At 46.8% G+C, this 25,004-nt stretch overlaps 1 protein-coding gene across 3 annotated transcripts in view; it reads right to left on the bottom strand.

The window, feature by feature from the left end:
• RNFT2 (ring finger protein, transmembrane 2) overlaps positions 1-25,004 on the bottom strand; it is a 62,496-nt gene that overhangs the window by 28,543 nt on the left and 8,949 nt on the right. For all 3 annotated transcript variants that reach the window (XM_061384902.1, XM_061384899.1, XM_061384901.1), the window contains 4 exons: positions 23,912-24,393; positions 20,952-21,028; positions 17,364-17,464; positions 14,059-14,212 (listed from right to left, as the gene is read on the bottom strand). In XM_061384902.1, coding sequence (XP_061240886.1) covers positions 14,059-14,212; positions 17,364-17,464; positions 20,952-21,028; positions 23,912-24,393 — 814 coding nt within the window. The remainder of the gene's footprint in view (positions 1-14,058; positions 14,213-17,363; positions 17,465-20,951; positions 21,029-23,911; positions 24,394-25,004) is intronic.

Raw genomic sequence — 25,004 nt, forward strand, 5'->3', positions numbered from 1 at the left:
AGTGACACTCTGAGCGGTGAAAGGTATCATCTTTCAACCTGGAAAGTGATTTCCAAAGGCCCAGCACTGGGGGCGGATGGAGGAGAGTTTAAATAGCAGCTGTGTTCCTAATTTCCCCAGGAGGAGGCCTGGCCGCCCCTCCTCCGTGTTGAGTGTTTGCCATTAAAAACAAACAGTATCATTTGGTTCAATATAAAATGAATTAAAGGAAATTAAACTGCGGGGGCCATGTGGCAAGTCTTGTCCTCCATTGTCTGAAGCCATTTTTCATCTTCCCCGGTGGGGAACAACAGCTTGGGGGGTGTGGAGCCGAGCAGGGCTAGATAAATAAATAAATAAGGTGAAAGACCCCCCTTTCCCCAGGGGCGGAGGCGGGGGTGCAGGAAATCCCAGGTGCCTGCTCTGGCCCGTCTGTACTGCATTCCTTGGAGGCAGAATGTAGACCTTGAGTCTCCCAGGGAACGAAGGGAAGGGGAAAAAACAAAACAACAACAAAAAATGATGTGGGGCCTGTGAGACAGAAAGGGGGTCAGGGCAGCTGAGAGAGAAGACTATGGACCAGAGGGGCCGGGAGAGGAGGGTCTCGGGCACCTGACTGGTGGGGAGTGATCCTGGCTCCTCCCAAGCCGCACAAAGCGGGGTTGTTGCCGCTATTTGTGCTGCAGAAACTGAGTCAGGAGGGCAGGGGTGGGGAAAGATGGGCAGAGAAGAGAGGACTGGATAGTGGTGAAGAGGGGGAAGATCAGGAACTAGACTGCCCAAGTTCAAATCCCAGCTCTGCCACTCATCAGCTATGTGCCCTGTGCAAGTCACTTATCCCCTCTGTGCCTCAGTTTCCTAATCTGCAAATTGGGAGTAGTAAGTATCTTCTGCATTGGGTTGTTGTGAAGATTAAAAAAGTTCATGTCTATGAAGCATTCAGAACAGTACTAAGGACACTGGCTATTTGTTATTGCTGCATGATAGTTATCATCTTATTATGATTATCAATAATCATAAACAGAATATTGATTATGTTCTTATTCTTGGTTTCTGGGGGCATCTTCCTTGGCATCTGAAGACTTAGCCTTAAGTTATAGCTCTGCCATAGGCTTGCTGTGTGACTCTTGGGTAAATGAATATACCTTGCTGAGCCTTGGGGCCCTCATTCTACAAATCAGGGATAAGCAACTTGGGACAGCGTGTGCTGGTGCCTCCCAAGGTCCATTCTCCCCTTCCTCCTTCAAAATAAGAACTATGATTTTTGCTGGCTTTTTCCAGATTTTTCCAGATCCACTGGAACCCAGCTGTAGGATGAGCCCCAAGTCTTATGTAGCAATTATGACTGTGCGGTGGCCAATGAAATGTAAGTTAAAGTCACAGAAGCCATTTCCAGGAAGCAACACCTTTTAATAATATCTCGCTAAGGAAGCAGAAAGGCAATGCCAAAGAATGCTCAAACTACTGCACAATTGCACTCATCTCATATACTAGTAAAGTAATGCTCAAAATTCTCCAAGCCAGGCTTCAGCAATACGTGAACCGTGAACTTTCAGATATTCAAGCTGGTTTTAGAAAAGGCAGAGGAACCAGAGATCAAATTGCCAACATCTGCTGGTTCATCGAAAAAGCAAAAGAGTTCCAGAAAAACATCTATCTCTGCATTATTGACTATGCCAAAGCCTTGGACTGTGTGAATCACAATAAACTGTGGAAAACTCTGAAAGAGATGGGAATGACCACCTGACCTGCCTCTTGAGAAATTTGTATGCAGGTCAGGAAGCAACAGTTAGAACTGGACATGGAACAACAGACTGGTTCCAAATACAAAAAGGAGTACGTCAAGGCTGTATATTGTCACCCTGCTTATTTAACTTATATGCAGAATACATCATGAGAAACGCTGGGCTGGAAGAAGCACAAGCTGGAATCAAGACTGCTGGGAGAAATAGCAATAACCTCAGATATGCAGATGACACCACCCTTATGGCAGAAAGTGAAGAGGAACTAAAAAGCCTCTTGATGAAAGTGAAAGAGGAGAGTGAAAAAGTTGGCTTAAAACTCAACATTCAGAAAATGAAGATCATGGCATCTGGTCCCATCACTTCATGGGAAATAGATGGGGAAACAGTGGAAATAGTGTCAGACTATTATTTTTGGGGGTTCCAAAATCACTGCAGATGGTGATTGCAGCCATGAAATTAAAAGACGCTTACTCCTTGGAAGAAAAGTTATGATCAACCTAGATAGCCTATTCAAAAGCAGAGACATTACTTTGCCAACAAAGATCCGTCTAGTCAAGGCTATGGTTTTTCCAGTGGTCACGTATGGATGTGAGAGTTGGGCTGTGAAGAAAGCTGAGCACTAAAGAACTGATGCTTTTGAACTGTGGTGTTGGAGAAGACTCTTGAGAGTCCCTTGGACTGCAAGGAGATCCAACCAGTCCATTCTGAAGGAGATCAGTCCTGGGTATTCATTGGAAGGACTGATGCTAAAGCTGAAACTCCAGTACTTTGGCCACCTCATGCGAAGAATTGACTCATTGGAAAAAGACTCTGATGCTGGGAGGGATTGGGGGCAGGAGGAGAAGGGGACGACAGAGGATGAGATGGCTGGATGGCATCACTGACTCGATGGACGTGAGTCTGAGTGAACTCCGGGAGTTGATGATGGACAGGGAGGCCTGGTGTGCTGCATGGGGTCGCAGAGTCGGTTACGACTGAGCGACTGAACTGAACTGAACTGAAGGCCCCAGAATAATATTTTAGTAAATAGTAATTTTTTCCCATCTGATTATGGTTAGATTCTAACTTTCTTGCTTACCTTAAACTGTAAATGCTCTCCATTTTCTTTAGAATAACAATAACTAATAACAGCAACAAGGATTTACTGTATTGCACAAGGAACTCTGGGCTTCCCTGGTGTCTCATTGGTAAAGAATCCACTGCAATGCAGGGGACGCAGGTTCAATCCTTGAGTTGAGAAGATCCCCTGGAGAAGGAAATAGCAACCCACTCCAGTATTCTTGCCTGGGAAATCCCATGGCCAGAGGAGCCTGGCAGGCTGCAGTCCATAGGACCACAAAGAGTCAGACACAACTGAAGTAACTGAGTATGCATACAGGGAATTATATTAAGTATCTTGTAATAAAGTATAATGGAAAAGAATAAAAAGTGGATTTGTAGACAGTGTATTAAAAAGTAGAGACATCACTTTCCTGACAAAGGTCTGGTCATAGCTAGCAAAAGAATTATTTCCCTCTGATTAATTCAAATGAGACAAAAGACTCTCAGATTTCTTAAGTAAAAACTTCCAAGAACTAATCAATAAAAATCCAAGAACGATATGTTTTATATTACCTCCATGAATACACAAGAGGAGATAAACAGTGTAATAAAGAAAACTTGCAGGAAATTTTTCCAGTAGTCATGTACAGATGTGAGAGCTGGACCATAAAGAAGGCTGAGTACTGAAGAATTGATGCTTTTGAACTGTGGTGTTGGAAAAGACTCTTGAGAGTCCCTTGGACAGCAAGGAGATCAAACCAGTAAATCCTAAAGGAAATCAACCCTGAGTATTCATTGGAAGGACTGATGCTGAAGGTGAAACTCTAGTACGTGGGCCACCTGATATGAAGAGCTGACTCACTGGAAAAGACCCTGATGCTGGCAAAGACTAAGGATAGGAGGAGAAGCGGGTGACAGAGGATGAGATGGTGGGATGGCACCATCGACTCAATGGACATGAGTTTGAGCAAGCTCCAGGAGATAGTGAAGGACAGGGAAGCCTGGTGTGCTGCAGTCCATAGGGTCTCAAAGAGTTGGACACGACTGAGCGAATGAACAACAGCAACAACAATGTACATATATGTACAGCCAAATCGCTTTGCTGTACACCTAAAACCTAATACAATATCGTAAATCAACTATACTTAAAGAAGAATAACTAGCCAGCAATCACTTGACCTGTGTTATTTTAATTATCCCTCACAACAGGGTTGTGAGGTAAATCCTGATACTCCCATTTTTAAGAAGGGGATGTTGAGGGTCAGTGAAGTTAATCAGGGTCCTAGAGGTCCTGTTCAGTTCAGTTCAGTCGCTCAGTCGTGTCCGACTCTTTGCGACCCCATGAATTGCAGCACGCCAGGCCTCCCTGTCCATCACCAACTCCCGGAGTTCACCCAGACTCACGTCCATCGAGTCGGTGATGCCATCCATCCATCTCATCCTCTGTCATCCCCTTCTCCTCCTGCCCCCAATCCCTCCCAGCATCAGAGTCTTTTCCAATGAGTCAACTCTTCGCATGAGGTGGCCAAAGTACTAGAGTTTCAGCTTCAGCATCATTCCCTCCAAAGAAATCCCACGGCTGATCTCCTTCAGAATGGACTGGTTGGATCTCCTTGCAGTCCAAGGGACTCCCAAGAGTCTTCTCCAACACCACAGTTCAAAAGCATCAATTTTTCGGCGCTCAGCTTTCTTCACAGTCCAACTCTCACATCCATACATGACCACTGGAAAAACCATAGCCTTGACTAGACGGACCTTTGTTGGCAAAGTGATGTCTCTGCTTTTGAATATGCTATCTAGGTTGGTCATAACTTTTCTTCCAAGGAGTAAGCGTCTTTTAATTTCATGGCTGCAATCACCATCTGCAGTGATTTGGGAGCCCAAAAAATTAAAGTCTGACACTGTTTCCACTGTTTCCCCATCATTTCCCATGAAGTGATGGGACCAGATGTCATGATCTTCGTTTTCTGAATGTTGAGTTTTAAGCCAACTTTTTCACTCTCCTCTTTCACCTTCATCAAGAGGCTTTTTAGTTCCTCTTCACTTTCCGCCATAAGGGTAGTGTCATCTGCATATCTGAGGTTGCTGCTGCTACTGCTAAGTCACTTCAGTTGTGTCCGACTCTGTGGGACCCCATAGATGGCAGCCCACCGGGCTCCCCCGTCCCTGGGATTCTCCAGGCAAGAACACTGCAGTGGGTTGCCATTTCCTTCTCCAATGCATAAAAGTGAAAAGTTAAAGTGAAATCGCTCAGTCGTGTCCGACTCTTAGTGACCCCATGGACTGCAGCCTACCAGGGTCCTCCATCAATGGGATTTTCCAGGCAAGAGTACTGGAGTGGGGTGCCATTGCCTTCTCTGTATCTGAAGTTAGGTCTACTCTAATCACACGAGCCCTTTGAAGGCAGAAGGGTAAGTTACAGAGACACAAAGCACAAGAAGGATTCCATTCTGGCTTGAAGATATAGGAGGCCATGGGAACACCCCAGAATGTGGTTTCTGGGAGTTGAGGGTGATCCCCAGCCAAGAGCCAGGAAGAAAATGGGGATCTCAGTACTATAATCACATAGAACCTTGTTCTGCCAATAACTAAATAAGACTGGAAGTCAATTCTGCAGAACCTCCAACAGGAGCACAGCCTGGCCAACACGTTGACTCTGACCTCATGTGACCCTACACAGAGAACATGGTCAAGCCCACCCGGCTTCTGACCTACAGAACTGTGAACTAACAAATGGGTGTTTTTCAGCCACTGAGTTGGTGGTAATTTCTTAGGCAACAGTTGAAAACTAACAAGGGTAGGGACTACTGTGATCTCATTTTACAGTTGAGGAAGTGAAAGTCTGCAGGGTGACACAGCTGGTAAATGGCAGAGGGCTTCTCAAACAGGAGTTGAACCCAGACAGTCTGGCTTTTAACCATTGTGCTGTGTTCTCCATTTGTATTTGTCTATAACAATCTCCAACACAGATAGTGTAGTTGTTTTGAAAAGCAAGGTGGGAGCTATGTATAGAATATAACTGTTTGAAGAATGAACTTGTGGTTCATTAGAGAATGAACTTATGGTTGCCAGGGGGGAGGATGACAGGAAGGGATAGTTAGGGAGTTTGGAATGGGCATGTACACACTGCTATATTTAAAAAGGATAACCAACAAGGACCTACTGTACAGCACAGGGAACTCTGCTCAGTGTTCTGAGGCAGCCTGCATGGGAGGGGAGTTTGGGGGAGAATGGACACATGTATATGTATGGCTGAGTCCCTTTGCTGTCCACCTGAAACTATCACAACAACATTGTTAACTGGATATACCCCCAAGTTTAAGAAAAAGAATATTACTGTGTGAATATATAAAGATGAGTAGGAAGAACATACACATTGGTCGGCTTGTATGTGGCAGAGTAGCTATAAAAAGATTCAAGGATTGTATGATTATTTCCCAGGAGGAGAAATGGGTGTCTGGGGGATGGAGAGGGAAGGAGACTTTTCACCATATATTGTTTTGACTTCTGAACTCTGTGATTATATAACCCATTTAAAAAATGGTGTCCTCAATAATGAGAGGAATGGGGGAAAAGTTGAGAAACATCTGAATAGATGGAAAAAACATTCTCAAAAGGACTCAGAATGACAGATAAACTGGTCTGTAGGTGTACTAATTTCCTAGGGCTGCCATAACAAAGATGGAGGGCTTATACAACAGAAATTTATTTTCTTACAGTTCTGGAGGCCAGCAGTCCGAGATCAGGGTGTGAGCAGGGTTGGTGCCTTTTGAGGGCTGTAAGGGCAAGGCCTGCTTCCTGCCTCTCTCCTTGGCTTATAGATGGCCGTCACCTTCCTATGTCTCTATGTTGTCTTCCCTCTGTGTGTGTCTGGGTCCTAATTGCCTTTTTATAAGGACACTGGTCATATTAGACTAGGGCCCACCATAATAGCTTCATTTAAACTTCATTACCTATTTAAAGACTCTATCCAAATACAGCCACATTCTGATGTACTAGGGCTTCAGACTTCAATATATGGATTTAGTGAAGGGACACATTTCAGTCCATAAAATGAACATTTAACCCAGGGTTTCTCAACCCTGGCACTCAACACTGGGGACTGGATAATCCTTGGTCTCAGGGCATTGTCCTGTGCTCTGTAGAATGCTGAGCAGCATCTTTGCTCTCTACCTACTGAATGTCAATACCATCCCCCTGCCCAACTCCATTATAACAATCAGAGATGTCTCCCGAGGGACTTCCCTGGTGGTTCACTGGTTAAGAATCTGCCTTGCGATGCAGGGTACGTGCATTCAATCCCTGATCAGGGAACTAAGATCCCACATGCCATGGAGCAATGAATCCCATGCACCACAACTACTGAGGCTGAGAGCTCCAGAGCCCATGGGCCACAACTAGAGAATCTGTGCACCCCAATGAAAGACCCTGCATGCTGCAACTAAGACCCAATGTAGCCAAATTAATAAATATTTTTTAAAAAATCTCCAGAAATGACCAAATGTCCCCCTAGTTGGGAACCCCTTCTAGCCCAGCTGTGTGGGCAGCTGGGCCAAGTACATCTGGCTCATCGAGAAGTTCTGCACTTTCATACACAGAATCATGTACTGTGAGAACCAGAGCTGAGACCTAGGAACCCAGCCCTGCCCTGGTGGAGACCTGCGTCTGCTTAGGAGGGGAGTGGAGGGGAATGATTGACCTCCAGGAGGGAAGGTGATTCAATCAATGGGAAACCACTCTGAAAGCAAAAGTGCTGGGTTCAGGGCCCAGAAAACAGAGGGATTTTAATGGCACCAAAAGCCTCATGAATCCTCTCATCTCTCACATCCAAGAAAAGCACCTTTCCTGCTCTTGTGGGCTCTCCCCTGTACTTAGAGACAAACCACCAGGCTGAAAGCTCGTGGAATCTTGCCCTCTGGAAACCTCTCATCCGGGGGCTGGCTATCCAGACTGCACTAGGAGTCGGTTATGATGATTTCAGACACGGGAAGGGCTTTCTCTTTCCTGTTCTGATGGGAAAAGACAGGAAGTTGGTCACGTGCTGTGTTCTTTGGAGAAAGAGCTTGGCTAAACTTTTCCTCGTTTCTGACATAGCTAGTCCTATTAACCATCCAGCAACTGGATACCCACTCTTCTACCTTCTGATAACCTTAACGGGATAAAAATGACCATTTCAGACATGAGGAAGCTGAAGGCTCCAAAGAGTGAGGTCACCCGTCCAAGGTTGCATAGGCAGTAAGTGTCTGGAAATCAGGATTGGAATCCAGGTTTGCTGACCCTACAACTTCTCATCAGCTCAGCACTGACTCAGCTGTCAGTAGATGTCAGTTCTGCAAGTACTTCCTCTACCCATGCGTGAAGTCGCTTCAGTCATGTCCAACTCCGCGACCCCATGGACTGTAGCCCACCAGGTTCCTCTGTCAATGAAATTCTCCAGGCAAGCATATTAGAGTGGGTTGCCATGCCCTCCTCCAGGGGATCTTCTCAACCCAGGGATCAAATCTGGGTCTCTTACATCTCTTGTATTGGCAGGTGAGTAATTTACCACTAGTGCCACCTGAGAAGCTGGTAACTAGGTTTGGGTTAGGTTAACACAAAAGCAAGTTTTACTCGCAGAGAATAAGGGAGTGCATGAAGGCAAGGAAGGTGTCTTACTCATTTTTATATTCTCAAGGTCTAGCACTGCCTCTTTAAGCAAATAAGTTCCAAATAATGTCAGTGGGACTGAGGACAGAAAGGGGAGGTGGTTGAAAAGAACTCTACGTGGGGGAAGCAGCAGACCTGGTTTTAACCTCCCAATAGGAATTTAACATGAGGCTCTTCATTCAGCCCATAATACCCAAGGTGTGTTTCCTGCATCAAGACAGACCTGATAGTCCTCGTCCTCGTGAGTCTATACTCGAGTAGCAGAGGTAAAAAAATAAACACAATTCAGTCATTTCAGATACTGGTACATGCTACAGGAAGAAATAGAATGGTGATGGGATAATGCAGGCCGGGGACCACCACTCTGAACAGAGTGGTCAGGGAGGTGACAGACTCTCAGAGGAAGTTACACTGGAGCGACACTTGAATGATGGGAACGGGACAGCCATGGAAACATAGGGAAAAACCTCCACAGGCAGAGGGAGCAGTTAAGTGCAAAGGGCCTGAGAGGGAAGGTGCTGGCTGGCCCAGGGTGAGCAAGGGAGAGGAGAAGGTCATGGCTGATGAGGTCAGAGAAGTGGGTGGCAGTCTGATTGGGCAGGGCCTAGATGTATGGGTTGTATAAGTTATCTAGATTTATGATGGTAAGTGGCTGCTCTAGTCATCCGGCCAGGGTGATGGTTTGGGGCTGAGGTTACAGATGGGTGGTCATCATTGTTAACTCCACCTCCCTTCTTGGGTGGCCAATGAGCCTGGAGATCCTGGGAGGCCCAGGTGTGACAAGATCCTGCACAGACTCTCTGGTGTCTGGAGGCATGTGGGGGGATCAGTGGCTCATCCGGCCTCACACATCAGGGACCGTGGGGCCATCAGGCAAATCCAAATTCCAGAAGCCCTTCCAATACAATGATTATAATATTAAAAACCAACCCACGCTCTCAGTGGACGGCGTGGAGGTGCAGGAAAGAGCATCTGTGTTGTGAGCCATTAGGGTCCCTGACAGATGTGTGCCTTCCCCTCCCCTCACCAGCTGCAAATGAAGACCCATCCTTTTCTTCTGCCCAGACAAGGATTGATGAGGATTCGGGAGAGCACTCAGACAAGCAAGGAAAGGCTGCGAACCTTTTCCAAGCCTGCAATTTATCTTGAGGAGACTATTCACATCACTCCTTACAGGCTGGATTCTGCTCTGACCTGGCACATTAATCTCGCCGAATAAAATAATAATAATCAGAAAAAGGGAGTTGGATAGTTGCCAGGGAGGCATTAATAACTGTCGCCCACACCTCGGCGGTGCAGAGAAGGGGTGCCGAATCCAATCCCCGCCCCCTGACCCCCAGCAGTGCCCGTCAAAGAAGAAGGAAGTGAAGAAAACTTTGCTTGAACCTTGGGGGGATTTTCTAGAGATGGTGTATGGGGACATCATTCCTCAGTCAACACAGGAATTTCCCCAGGCAAATGCAGAGAACTTCTCTGGGAGGGAGTGTGGTCTAATGATTCAGAGCGATCCTGGAATCAGACTGCCTGAGTTCAAATCCCCACACAGCCATATATAAGCTGCGTGACCTTGGGCCTCCTCTTAACCTCTCACTGGGTTTGTTTTTTCCTCTGGAAAACAGGGATAAAACTAGCACCTGCTGGGAACGTAAAATGGTATAGCCACTATGGGACATAGTGTGGCGGTTCTTCAAAAAGTTAAACACAGAATTACCATATGACCCAGCCATTCCACTCTTAAGTATTACCCAGAAAAACTGTTTAGAGAGATCCTTCTGCACAAATGTTCAAAGCACCACTATTCCTGATAGCCAAAAAGTCGAAGTACCCTGAATGTCTGTCAATAGATGAATGGATAAACAAACGCTGGTCTCTACACACAATGGAATATTATTCAACCATAAAAAGAAATGAAGTGCTGACATCTGTTACAATGTGGATGAATCTTGAAAATAAGATGCTAAGGGAAATAAGCCAGACATAAAAGGTCACAAAATGTATGATTCCATTTATATGAAATGCCCAGAAAAGGTAAATACATACAGACACAAAGCAGATTGGTGGTTGTCAGAGGGAATGGGGAGTGACTGAATGCGTATGAGGTTTCCTTCTGGGGTGATGAAAATGTCTTAAAATTAGATAGAGATGATGGTTGCCAGTGAATGTACTGAATGTCACTGAATCACACACTTTTAAATAATTACTGGTTAATTTTATGTTATGTGAATTTTACCTCAATTTTTAAAAACCCACAAAACAACAGCACTTGCCTTCTAGAACAGATGTCAGAGGAAAATGAATTAGAGCCAGGCCTGGCCCACATGAAGGCCTGATTCCGCATCAGCTGCTCCTACTGCCATGGGCATTATTATACTGGGATTTGCAATCTCCGGCAAGTTATTTAACTCAGTGTCTGCTCCGTGCATGCAAGGAGATATAAACAGTATCGACCTACCAGGATTGTTAGATTAAACAAGACAATGTCTTCAGCAGACTATCAACTCCATGAGCATGTGGATTTTTGTCTACTTTGTTCACTGATACACCCCTGTGCTTAGAACAGTGCCTGGCACACAGCTGGCATTTAGCAACTGTTCTTGAACAAATGGCAGTGCTTAACTTAAACACGGCCTGGTTCCTGGTGGTTGCTCAGCAATGTTTAGTTGTATGTATTACTATTGGTCTGGCGGCTGTAGTTTTTGAAGGCCCCTGCGTGTTCCTTTCTAGCACAGGGAAGTGAGTACTACTTTGCCTTGCAGATTTTGGTGTCTTCACAACAGGGTGTCTGGACATCTACCAGACATGAGAAGTCTGAGCTGAGCTGACAATGGAGTCTAAGCTCTCACTGCAGTTACAAGAGGAGGTGATGAGAGTCAGTGTAGCTAGCTAGACTATCAACTCATCAACTCACCCATCCATCTACCTACCTGTCTGTCCATCCTTCTAAATCTCCATCCAAATATCCATCCATCCATCCATCTAAATCTCCATCCATCTATCCATTCAAATCTCCATCCATCATCTAAATATCCATCCATCCATTCACATATCCATCCAACATCCAAATATCCATCCATCCATCTATCCACACAATCACTTGACTATCCATCTATCCACATATCCACCAACCTTTCCAGCTATCGATTCAATTCATCCATTTACCTATATAGCCATTCATCCATCCATCTACTCTGCATATCTACATACAATGAACATTTCTGAGTGCATATCAGATGCTGGTGATCTATCAACAAAGAAACCAAATGCATTCATTTCCTGTTGTCACAGAGGTTACAGTTGAGCAGAGCAGGCAGACAATTAAACAAGCAATTACGGTCAGAGTGGTGAGTGCTGGAACGGGGGAGAACAAGGCGTTAGGACAGCCCCAGCAGGGGCTCCATCCCTCATCCAAAGGACAGGCGGATGTCTAAGAGGCTGTGATCTGCAGGAGGAGCGTGAATTGGTTGAGACAAGAAAGGAAAAAGGTCTTTGAGATAGAAGGATCAGTGGGTAGGAGAAAGGGTAGCACAGAGCCGGTTCTGGAAGCTGTATGGGTTAGTTACTTAGCATCTCTGTGTTGAAGGTTTCTCATGTGGAAAATGGGATAAGAGCATCTGCCACATGTCAGATTGGGACTAGCTGGTGTATGGAAAGAAATGAAAGAAGTAGGGTCTGGTCTAGAGGAAGCACAGGTTCCTCGTCTGTGGATTCAGCCAATCTCATGTAGAAAATCTAAGGATGTGGGACCATGGATGCAGGAGGACAACTGTAAGTGGCTTGAGCATCCACGGATTCTGCTATCTGAGGAAAATCCGGGAACCAACCCGTCACAGATACTGAGGGGTGACTATACTCAACTATCCATCTGGCAAGAGTTGACCATAATCTTTCTCTCTCTCTCTCTCTCTCTCTCTCTCTCTCTCTCTCTCAGAGGGGTGCTGAGAGCCTTACACAAGTCAAGACATAGAAAAGAATCTAGCAAGAAGCAGAAGGTATTAGGTGATGAGTGACCATCCTCTGCCTGTTTTCCTTATCTTCCTCCCCTAGCTACTTTGAGGCAGAGCTTGGGCCCTGAAGCTGAAGTTCTGGGCTGGAGTCCCAACCCTTACCACATAACAGCTGCTTGTCCTTCCGTCTCATCACCAATGAGAGAAATAGTATCTCCCTGGGAGGAATTGAAGAGGCTACAAAAGGAATTCATACATAAAGTGCTCTTAGACCCCAATTTGATTCCTGGGTCAGGAAGATCCCCTGAAGAAGGGATAGGTTACCAACTCCAGTATTGTTGGGCTTCCCTGGTGGCTCAGATGGTAAAGAATCTGCCTGCAATGTGGGAGACTTGGGTTCAAGCCCTGGATTGGGAAGATCCCTTGGAGGAGGGCATGGCAACCCACTTCAGTATCCTTGCCTGGAAAATTCCCTGGACAGAGGAGCCTAGCGGGCTATAGTCCATGGGGCTGCAAAGAGTCAGACACGACTAAGTGACTAAGCACAGCACAGTCTCAGGTTCACAGTCGGTGCTCAATAATTGCAAGCCACTGTTATTCCAGGCTGTCAGTGTTGAGCCAGCTTCCTCACATGCCTGGATTCACATCTCCTGCCTTCCACAAAGTGTCACAAATGCTATGAAGGAAAAGGCTCAGGGCATCTAGAAGTGACTGAACCCAAGGAGGGGGTCGTGGAACTCTGTTTTGTGGCTGGTTGATGAGAAGCACAGGTGACAACCTGGGGCTTGGGACTGGCCATCTGAAGGGACAGGAGACATCTGGTGGGACTAAGCCCTTCTCCCGTGGGATCTGATACTATCTTGAGGTGGATGGTGTCAGAACTAGATAAACTGCTGGACACCCAGCTGGTGTCAGAGAATTACATGATGTGTGGAAAACCCGCATGTCTGGTGTCAGAGGTAGTGAGCATGTGTGTGTATAGAAGAAACACAACAGTGTGTTTTTCCTACACACCTGGCCAGTGATTTGACCAGCTGTCACTGAAAACGAATGGTCAATTCCAACTTGTTCTTCTGCCAACCAAGGCCTGGGACAAATTTTGAGCTTTCTGACCTAATGATGATGTCTCTTCCTAACAGTGCCCAGTTCTCTGAATTACAATGATTATCCCCCAAGACCTCTTCATACCAACACCTGCTGCAGACCTTTCCCTGAGATGACACTGCAAAGAATCCTTGTCACCAGTTCTCTTCCTCCAGCCATGGCAGGCATCACTCATAGATCACAGAGTTCTTTCCTCCTGAGCCTCAGTTACCCCTACAGAACATGCCACAGAAGCCACGAAGAGTGAGACCTGTGAGAGCCACCCTTCCCTGGGAAAAGCAGGACCCAGGGCATGTTGATGTGCTTTTTTCCCTTCTCAGGAGAAATTTAGATGAAAACGGCATCAAGGCCAGCTTTGGACAATAACTTAGGGAATGAATGCACTTGGAGAGTAGAGACGTGACAGGAGGGTGATGACAATAAAGAATGATGCGCAGCTTCAAGCAATGATAAGAGGTGGGTTACCGGATCTACCAGCTCAAGTTCTGTTCATTTGATGACCTGACATCAGCTCTGCTCAAGTCCAACCTTTCTTTCTCCAGGAGGCGCAGCAGAACCCCTGCATGATTGGTGTGATGGGGGCTGCCACCTGTGCCTACCTTGGACTTGACGGCCAGGATGATCTTGGGCAGGGCCACGACGAGGCACTTGAGAGCGATGGTGATGTACTTGAGCACAAAGTCTGCGATGCCCACGATCCACAGCAGGTCGAAGAAGTCTAGCGTCTCCAGGTTGGGTTTCAGGAATATGAGGCTAGGGGAGGAGTCAGAGTGTCAGAGTGCTCATTTAGGATCACTGGCCCTTGGCAGCTCCTTCTACTCACTCTGGCAGCCTTGTAAATATTACCTGTAGAAAGAGCACTAAACTGCGAGTCAGACATCTGTGTTCTGTTCCTGAATATGCTACTAACTTGCTGTGTGACCTCGGGTGGCTATCTTAACCTCTCTGAGCCTCAGTTCCCCTGAGAGTTAAATGATGAGTTTGGCCTAGAACATCATAAGTTAAAGTCCCCTCCAGTTTTATGGGTCCACAACAGGCTTCACAAGAGAAACTGGAAGGAAGGGAGGGAGGGAGAAAAAGCTGACCAACACCATGAAGGAAGGAGAGACAGAAGCAGGGAGAAAGGTTTTGATGTGTGACAGTGTGCTAACCCCTTTACTCACTGTATCTTATTGTTCTATGCAGTAAGCATTGCTTACCCTCACTTTATAAATGAGGCACTAAAGCTTGGAGAGGTAAGGTAAGTTGCCCAAAGTCATACTGCATGCTAAGCATACAGGCATGAGTATCAGACAGACTTGAATTTGAATCCAGGCTTCTCCATTTTTTGAACACTAGGCAAATCATGTTCTTTCTATAAGCCTCAGTGTTCTTATCAATAAAATGGGAATCTTTCTGTCCCTCCTCAGGTTATTGGTGGGATTCGATGAGGTAATAGACATACTACAGACTCTGCCAAGCAGCACTGACAATGATAACCACATCTCTACGAGGCAGGCACTGTTACCTACCCATTTCGCACACGAGAAGACGGAGTCACAGAAAGGTAAAGGAACATGCACATAGTCCTACAAATACAAGGAACAGTGGTAGATTTGAACCCAGGTGTGCTAGCTACAATTACTGCCCTCAGTTCTTACTCCACAGTAGTGCTGCTTGGAGTGTGTAATTCCTCTTACCCATCCGTGACCAGGTAAGGCAACCTCACACTCAACTTCTGTACTTCACTCACGGGAGACAGACAAAAAGTCATTCTCAAACTGACCCTGGTCCATGGCCCACATGTGGAGCAGCACTGCTGTCTGTCACCCCTGCAGATGACGGTATTATTCATGTTAATAATACCTTGGTTCTTTACATCATGCTGGCCCTACTCCACCTGCTGTATGTGTCTCAAGTCATTTCATCTTCCCGAGGGCTCTAATTGGTAGACACTATGATTATCGCATTTTGAGCTGGGGAGTCCGGAGTTCTATGACATCATGGAGTCCACAGTATCTCAGCTAGAATGTGGAGCTAGGATTGGAACCAGCACCCAAATTGTGCTGGGCCCCTCGCTTTTCTTTCTGCTGGATTAGAGGCTCCAAGCAAAGGCCACTCCGAGTCTTGCCTGTCCCCCAAAAAGCAGAAGACAGTGCACACAGCCCAGACTGAGTGCTTTCTAAACTCTTCCCACATACTCGGCTGGGCTGGCAGACAACAGTGCAAACTGAGGTCCCCTGATGAGAGCATTCTAGGAGTCAAATGGTCTGTTTTCTTACTTTTATTTTTAAAAATCGATTTCTATTTATAATAAAGATCTTTGAAGAGCTAGACTATGGGCTAAATCAATGAAAACAATCTATTTTGGCAATCTCTCATGATACCGTCAGTGTCCTTCCACATCTGAGGCCCATCTCCATGGGATGCCTCATCTCCAAGTCTGAGACGCACCCAGGTTACGATATGGGGAGAGGCGGGCGGCCCTGAGCTCCTCTCTTCGTCTCTGCGTTTGTCCCTCCCTGGGCATATCCCAGGCTGGCGGGCTGACTTTCACGCCCTGCTTCTCTTATTATGCATGCATCTCTGATGGCAAAAAAATGAAGATGTGCCATCCACTTTCCATTTTATCCCAGAGACACCAATCTGTTACATTCACCTACCTGGGTTTTACTTCATCATCTTTGTGTTTTTCTGTTGGCTTTGATGCCGGAAAGATGCCAAAGTGTTTTTCCACAGATTGATCACTACATCCACTTATTTCTAAGATACACTATGAACTTTAATGGACGGATACATTTTATTGTCAGTTTTCCACCCCATTAGCCACCACCACCAAAAGGTACAGTAATTCATCATAAAACAATAACATCATGACATGATTAGGACATATCAAATGTTGCACAGTTTGCCCCGTAGTTTCTGCATATTCTAATATTTGGCCTCTCTAATCATTAGCCTGTTCAGGTGGGTAAAGCAGCAATTAACTTGCTTCCAGTTTCACAAACGCAGAAACTAGGGGAGGTTCAAAAAGGTTCCACTATTTGCCAAAGGGCACAAGCTGGTATGTGGCAGGACTATGACCTTCTGACGCTGGTCATCAGACTTCAAATCCTGGGATGATTCAAACTTGCTTTCACCTACTGGGACTAAGGTTCACTAAAAAGGGTTTCATTAAGCCTCAGTTTCCTTACCTATAAAATGGCAACAGCAATACCCTGCTCACTTGGAAAGCAAAGTAAGATAGCGGTTGTTGGTATCACAAACACACTCTAGACCACTGACATCAAAAAGGAGCTCTATTGCTTTTCCCCAAGCCACTCTCTCTCTTCATGTGCTGCCAGTTTGACTCAGCCCTGGTCTGATGAGGGTGCAGAGGTCTGAGCCTGCGAATGTGATCATGCCCAGAAAATGGCACGAGCTGGAAATTCATCCAAGGTTCTGGGAAACTCCATCTCCTTTACCCTCCACCAGGACCTTGATCTTCTGGGCCGGGCAACTAATGCAGCGTGTGAGCGGCATGTTGATGCCTTGGAACGAATTCTCCAAATTGCTTTTATGCAACTTTGGGTGGCCCCAGAAAGTGGTGAAACTGCTTACTCTTCAAAGCCCATTTTGAAAACAGATGGACATAATCTGAAAGCTTGGCTTGAGTTACAACCCTGTGCTAGAGACCGTCACTGGCTAGTCCTTTCCCCTCGTGCACTAGGTGGTCAGTAGAAAATGCAAAATTATACATGCAGCTTGCATTCTATTTCTGCTCAAGAATTCTGCTCAAGGCATGTGTGTACTTAACAACAGGGTAGGATCTGAAGGTTACAGTGTGACTGAGGGCTACTATATCATTCTCCAATGAAGGGGCTGTGGGTCCCAAGTGCAACAAAGCTCCCCACTTTCCCACTGAGGGTCAGACTCCTCTGCTCACCTGTTATACAGCTGCTGGGAACTGAATGTGTAGAGCACATAGAGGGTGTTTCCTGCTAGAAAGGCCAAGATCCACAGGATGACCAGCACCGACCTCTTCTCCTGGAGACAAAGCGAGAGATCTGTGGGGATGCTGAAATGTCAAAGGTACACCTGGCAGAATATTCCAGAATGCTCCCCAACAAGGGGCAAATGTTCCCTTTCACAAAGGTTTGGAGGAAACATGGCTAATGGTGAAAGGAATGGTGTTGGCATCTTTCCATCCCACTGGAACCCAAGCAATGGTTACAGTAGAGGTAACAGAAATGTGTGAACCTGCTTGGAGAACTATCCAGAGTTAGGAGGGCACCATGGTTAGCAAAACTGATTCTGGAGCTGGATGACCTGGCTTCAAATCCTTGATCTGCTACTTGGGGGCTGTTCAACCCTGGGCAATTACTTAAACTCGCTGCATTTCTCTTTCCTCACCCAAAAAGGGTGCATATTATATCAATTTATAAAGTCATGAGAGCTAATGTACATGAACCATTTAGAACAGTGACTGGCATATAGGAAATGTTAGATTATATTTACCATTAGGGACTGAGGCACAGAGAATTTAAGCAACTCTTGCTCAAGGGCACATGTTTTAATAACATTTTTTTTTTTTTTTTGGACGATACTGTGAGGCATGTAGAGTCTTAGTTCCCTGGCCAGGGATCAAACTCGTGCCCCCTGCAGTGAAAACATGGAGTCCTAACCACTGCTCCACCAAGGAAGTCCTTTAGGGGCACATATTTTAAGGTCCGGTGCCCTTATTCAAAAGTGAGGTTCTGTTAAGGGTTAAGTAAATTTGACAAATGTAAACATTCAGTCGGGCACAGGAGCGTGTTTCAGGGTCACTAAGTAGCAAGACCTGTTATTCCAACTTTACAACCCACCACTCGATTCAGATCGACAAGTCAGAAACTGCTGTTCTAACTTTTTCTGGTATGAACCTTTCCGGACTGACCATTCAGCGTAGGGGCACGTTTGTAGGACTATAGTCAGCTTCGTACACGTCGATGTCAAAGCCCTCTGCGATCCAGACAGTTTCTCTTTCTTCAGACTTGTTTCTGATTCGTCCCCAGGAAGACAAGCTGGGAAACCTTCTCAGTCTGTTTTCTTAGTAGTCTCTCAGCCTGAGAGCAAACCCCGGAAATTTCTAGAGGAAGCGTAGAGCAAGGTGTTCCTGCCTGTGTACCCTGGGATACATAATCAGACCCCGTGCTGTAGATTCTCAAAAGCCTGTCTCTTCCTGGACCAGGGCGGCTGCATTGCTGGAATAAGATGAGGTCATAACTTTCCCAGTGTAACCTTCCCTGTGGTTTCGGTAAATGCTCCAGTCTCCAGACACAGTTCAGTACTTCACACACTGTTAAAACACACATTTCCATAGAGCAGACAAAATAAATGCATCTCTATCCACCCATTATTCCAGGAGTGGTCAAGGTTAACAGCCCGAGAAACCACCTCCGACCAACCAACTGCTCTTATCAATGTGATTAATCCACTCAGCAGCCCTTTTTATGCCAATAAATAATAGATTCCAGCTTAATCCCCTGTAAATCCGAACCAAAAGTAGAAGAGAGAGGGAATAAGCAAAGCCCTGAGAAGCCAGACTCTGGAGGACAAGTAGGGTAGTTCTCCAGTAGTAAGCTGAGATCCTAAACTAAGAGTCATGTAGACCTACTGCCACTGAAATATGCACACGTAGGCAAAACATCACCTGAGTCTTCAAAGGGTGCAAAGACCCCTAGAAGCCTATTCACGGATACAGGCATCCCCTTGTCCTTAAAATTCAAGTCAAGGCACCATGAGGATGTTGCTGCCTCTGAGAAAGATATAGCCCCAACAGCCCCACTATGACACTGAACAACCTGCTGCTCTTTCAGGTGATTTTAAAAATTATTTATTTATTTATTTGGCTGCATGGGGTCTCAGTTGAGGCATGTGGGAACTTGGTTGCATCATGTGTGGTCATTTGTTGCGGAGCACAGACTCCCTGGTTGTGGCCACGTGCAGGTTCAGTTATTGTGGTATGTGGGCCCAGCTGCTCCATGGCATGTGGATCTTAGTTCCCTGAGCAGGGATTGAACCTGTGTCCCCTGCATCACAAGGCAGATTCTCAACCTCTGGACCACCAGGGAAGTCCCAACTTATTGTTCTAACAGAAAGGGGTTGGCATGAAGAAGACAAGACTGAGGGTCAAGAAGAACCTCTGACTCCATGCCCTACTCCTGACTTCAACATGCTCATTTGTTTAAAATAAAGACTGAGCTGGCATTTTCATCTCATGGAGGCCTAGGTGCTTCCAAGAAAGCAGATGACCCCAAAGCATGGTCAGAGAAGATTGTGGCTATGATACGAGCCCATGTGCTGCAGAATACACAGGCTTGTTAAAAAAAATAGCTCAGTTAAGTTGTTCCTATGAGCCAGGTGCTGCACAAAACACGTTCCACGCACCATCTTGCTTAACCCTCTCAGTGGGTGAATGAAGTGGGTGTGGCAATTCCTTGCCCAGAGGTGGCACCTGAGGATGAGATCAGTGAGGTCACCCCTCCAAGGGCTTGCAGGAGGGTGGAGAGGCTGGGATTTGAACCTGGGGGAGCACAGGCTCTGGGCACAATGCCTGGATTCATATCCTGACACCATGCTTCACACAGGCTGTATGGCCTTAGGCAGAAAACTTAGATCTTAGCCAAGAAATTTTGGGTCACTGTTTCCTCACTGGAAAAATAAATTAAGTGTGATTCTGCCTGCCTCCCAAGTTGCTGGGATAGATCTCCAAGATGAGCTGTGAAATGGGTCCAGCTCTGTGCTAGATACACTGAGTGCTCAGCAGGTATCAGCAGGCACTGGGGATGATGGTGGTGAGACCCACCAGCCACCCAGAAGTGCCACTGGGGTAGCCTGAACCATGAGGGTGGGCTGGAAATGAGTGAACTGACTGAATGTCAGGAGGGTAAGGGGACCGGGCTAGGGGCATGAGAGGAGAGGCTGCTCTTGGAAGGGAGAAGGGTGGCACATCTGGGGACCTGCCAGGGCAGGAGGCAGAAGAATGACTCCCAAAGGAGTTCCTGTCCTAATTCCCGCAGCCTGTGAATCTGTTTGGTTCCATGGTGATAATGGTTGCAGGTGGAATTAAGATTGCTAATTAGCTGACCCTGCATTGGGGACACTTTCCTGGATTATCCGGGGGGTTGGTCCAAATAATCACAAGAGCCCCTGAGAGTGGAAGAGGGAGACAGAAGAGCAGAGTCGAGGGGGATGTGTCTATGGAAGGATGTTCACAGAGACGAAATGTGGGTGGCTCAAAGGAGGAGAAGGGGCCAGGAGCCAACGAATGTGAGTAACTTCCAGGACCTGGAAAAGGTGAGGAAAGAGACTGTCCTCCGAACCCTCCAGAAAGAAGACAGTCCTGTGGACACCTTGATCTTAGGTTAGAGGGATCCACTTCAGACTTCTGACCTACAGAACCACAAGGAACCCATTTGTGCAGTTTTAAGCCACTGAGTTTGTGGTCATCTGTTACAGCAGTGCTGGAGGGTTGATTTGCCAGGTGACTCACCTTTAGAGAGACCTGTTCCCGGAGCGTGGAGTTGGCATAGGCGAAGGTGCTGGCCATTCCGATGCACACGGCAATGCCTGCGGGGCAGAGGAGGGGCCAAGACCACCCACTTAGATGCGTCAGGCCTGGCCTGGCTTACTAGAGACCCGGGACACATACCTCCCTCCTCAGAGTCAACACACTAACCACAGAGGAGAGAGAAAATCCCATCTCTGGGGCATTTGGGCTGCCGTGTATATTGCTGGGAACCTCGAGGCCCCTGACTTAGGGATGGGATTGAGGCCACTGGGGGAGGGTATTTTATAGGACCAGTTAGCATGGGCTGTGCAGTCTGGCAAGATCTGGGTTCAATCTCAGTTCTGCCACCTCCTCTCCGTGTGAGCTTGGACTAGTCACTGCACTGCTCTGAGCCCAGTTTCCTCCTCTGTAAAAACAGAATAACAGAACTGAACTCAAGGAGGGATACTGCTTACAGGGCACAATCTCCAGCAGTTTGTTGCTGTCGTTCAGTCACGAAGTCGTGTCTCACCGTTCGCGACCCCATGAACTGCAGCACGCCAGGCTTCCCCATTCTTCACTAACTCTGGGAGTTTGCTCGGACTCATGTCCATTGAGTTAGTGATGCTGTCTAACCATTTCATCCTCTGCTGCCCACTTCTCCTTTTGCCTTCAATCTTTCCTAGCATCAGGGTCCTTTCCAATGAGCTGGCTCTTTGCATCAGGTAGCCAAAGTGTTTCTATTTTCAAAAAGAATCTGAGGCATGTTATTTGTAATAAAAGCGTATGTAGCAAAAGACCACAGCACTGTAAGAAATGGAAATTTCATGTTAAAAGGGAAAAGAATTCCTAGCTGACAGGAAAACATGAGCTTTGGAGAGGGGGGAAAAAGAACGGAGTTTTATTCCACAATTTGCTAAGCTGCAATCAGAATTCTCCCTGAGCAGGGATTTTCAAATCCTACTTTTTGTTCCTTGTGGACAGGATTCTGCTTTTACACAATGTACAGAATTCCCCATGCTTGCAGTTCACTTTTACTTTTTAAATAGTACATGTATTCCATGCATGCTTCCAGATCTACTTTATAAAAGATGAGTTGCTTTATTGAAAACATAGAAAACCATAATCAGTAACCCCAAAATCTCTTCTTATACTCTTTGATCAACTGAACAAACGTGACAACTGAGGAGGAATATGACCAAACTTGGGAATAAAACTTGGCGGTGAGTTTGCTGAATTCAGGGTAAGAAGAAACAGGCCAGCTTCTGTTTCTAGGAATAAAAAGGAAGGTGGAGAAGGGCATGGCAACTCACTCCAGTATTCTCGCCTGGAGAACCCCATGGACAGAGGAGTCAGTGGGCTACACAGTCCATGGGGTTGCAAAAAGCCAGACATGACTGAGTGACTAGCACTTTCACTTTCTTTCATGAAAAGGTGTAGGTGTACAGTATAATCCTTATCTACATTAGGAGAAAGGGAGGGTGGAGAAAGGAGGGGCCTGCAAAGGTTGAGGCTCAGTAGCTTGCAAAGTTTAGAAGCAAGGGGCAGAACCTCCCGCTTGAGGCTTTGTCCACAGCACCTGGGGAAAGAGTTCAGACACCTAAGAAGGGGACCGGCACCACTGCCACAGGAGCCCTAGTCCAGCTGGCGCTAGACTTGGAAGGAGGTGCTGAAGGGCCCAGAACCCAGTGCGTATACAGATTATAAAAACCAAAAAAACCCCACCATTTTTTAATTGGTCAAAAAGAAAAAAAAAAAGAAGGGACTGATACGGTAGCATCCCAAAAAGGAAGAAGTGACCTGGGTCAGCTGGAACATACCAGAAGGGGGCCAATAAGACACAAATGACGGCCTAACCTCTTCTAGATATTTCCTGTGGGATGTACCAGGCTATGACATAATTTGTACTGTAATTTCTACCATAAGATAAAAACAATAGCCTAAAACTCTCCAGGACACAGCAACACCATGATCTAATACCAGTAACAGAAATAAATAACAGTGGACCAGACACCACGTTTATTGAATGTTAAGTATGTGTCAGGTACTATGTTAAGTACTTCACGAATCATTATTTTACTTCCTAGTAATAGGTCGTATTTATTGAGCACTTGCTAAGTGCAGGATTCCACGTTAAATATTCTACAGGTACTAACAATGAATATGATAAAGACAATCATCCACACTTGCACAGCACTTATTCTCTGCCAGGCACTGACCTAAAGGCTTAACACGTGTTTATTCATTTAACCTTACTCAATCTTATGAAGCCAGAAGCTGTACATTTAATGGCATCTGTAACATACCGTTATAGTAAATGTGTATCTATGATATCTATATAATTACATATGAACTAGTACAGCTGTCCCCAGCCTTTCTGGCACCAGGGACTGACTTCTGGAAGACAATTTTTCCACAGGTCAGGGATGGGGGGGATGGTTTCAGGGTGATTCAAGCACATTGCATTTATTATGCACTTTGCTTCTAATCTAATGCCGCCGCTGAGCGGACAGGAGGTACTGCTCCACGGCCTGGAGGTTGGGGACCCCTGAATAGTACAAATACTATTTTAATCCCCATTTTATGGATGATGGGACTAAAGCACAGAGAGGTTAAATAATGTCCCCAGCATCACACAGCTAGGAAGAGGAAGAATTCAGGTTCAGACCAGAGCATTCTGAACTCCTCCATGCCTTCAAGTCACCCAACCAGCTGAGGAAGTTTCTATCACAACCCTTGCTGGACAGATGAGGAAACTGAGGCTCAGAGAAGGGGAGTGCCTTGCCCCAAGTCACATAGCTAATCGACCAGGATTTGAACCCAGGTCTGAAGCGGAATCCTGGCCTTTGAAGCACTTTGCACCAAGAGGACCTCTACTGCCTGCCCTTGGCACTTGGGATGGAGACCCCCCAACCCCTTGGGTGAAGTGGCAGGCGTTGACCCCGCACCCCCCCCACACTCACCGAGCTTATGCTGGAAGCATAATTTGGCCAGGAGGATGAGGATGAAGGGCAGCCCTTTCTGGAGCCAGCAGATCACAGCCTTCAGCTCGGACAAGGCTGGGGCGGGTGTCCCGGGCTGCTCATCGCCTGCCTCGTCTGAGTGTGAGCGGTGGTCCCCGCCCACGTGCTGCAGCAGGGAGCCCCCGCGGTGGCTGCCGTGGTGGAAGTGGTGGTGGGGCTGCCGATGGTGGTGGTAGGCGCCCCCCTCGCCGCGGCCCCCGCCTTCCTCCCTGGACGCCGGCATCTGGAGGAACACGTCCCCGCCGCCGGCTGCGGCCCCCAGGACCAGGCTGGACGGGAATGGGGTGGTGGGGAGGCTGCCCGCCGGGAGGCCGGATAAGCCCGAGAAGAGCGCTGGTGGGGAGGCCGCTTCCGCCTTCAGACTCTCAAAGACGCCGCCTTCGTCCACACTCGCCTCGGAGCTAAGCGCTTGGCTGCGATTTCTGGACCAGAAAGGAGGAGGAAGTCCCACCAAGTCAGGCAGTGGAGGATGGGGGGCAAATGACAGTATCCATAATGTCATGGGCTGAACTGTGCCCCCTCCCCTGGGAAAATCATACATCGACACCCTAACCCCCCGTACCTCAGCATGCGACTGTTTTTGAAGAAGGGTTTTTGCAGAGGTGACTAAGTTAAAAGGAGATTATTAGTGCCAGCCCTTGTCCAGGTTCCCTGGTGGCTCAGATGGGAAAGAATCTGCCTGCAATGCAGGAGACTGGGGTTTGATCCCTGGGTGGGGAAGATCCCCTGAAGAAGGGCATGGCAACCCACTCCAGTATTCTTGCCTGGGAAATCCATAGACAGAGGAGCCTGGCGGTCTACAGTCCATGGGGTCACAAAGAGTCAGACACGACTGAGCGACTGACACTTTAATCCAATATGACTTTTGTCCTTACAAGAGGAAATCTGGACACAGACACAAGAGAGGGTGGATGATATGACGACACAGGGAGGAGGTGGCCATCTGCAAGCCACCAAGAGAGGCCCTCAGAAGAAACCAACTCTACTGACACCCTGACCTTGGACTTCCAGCATCCAGAACTGTGAGAAAATA

Source organism: Bos javanicus, chromosome 17 (assembly GCF_032452875.1).
Source record: "Bos javanicus breed banteng chromosome 17, ARS-OSU_banteng_1.0, whole genome shotgun sequence".
Taxonomy (NCBI): Eukaryota; Metazoa; Chordata; class Mammalia; order Artiodactyla; family Bovidae; genus Bos; species Bos javanicus.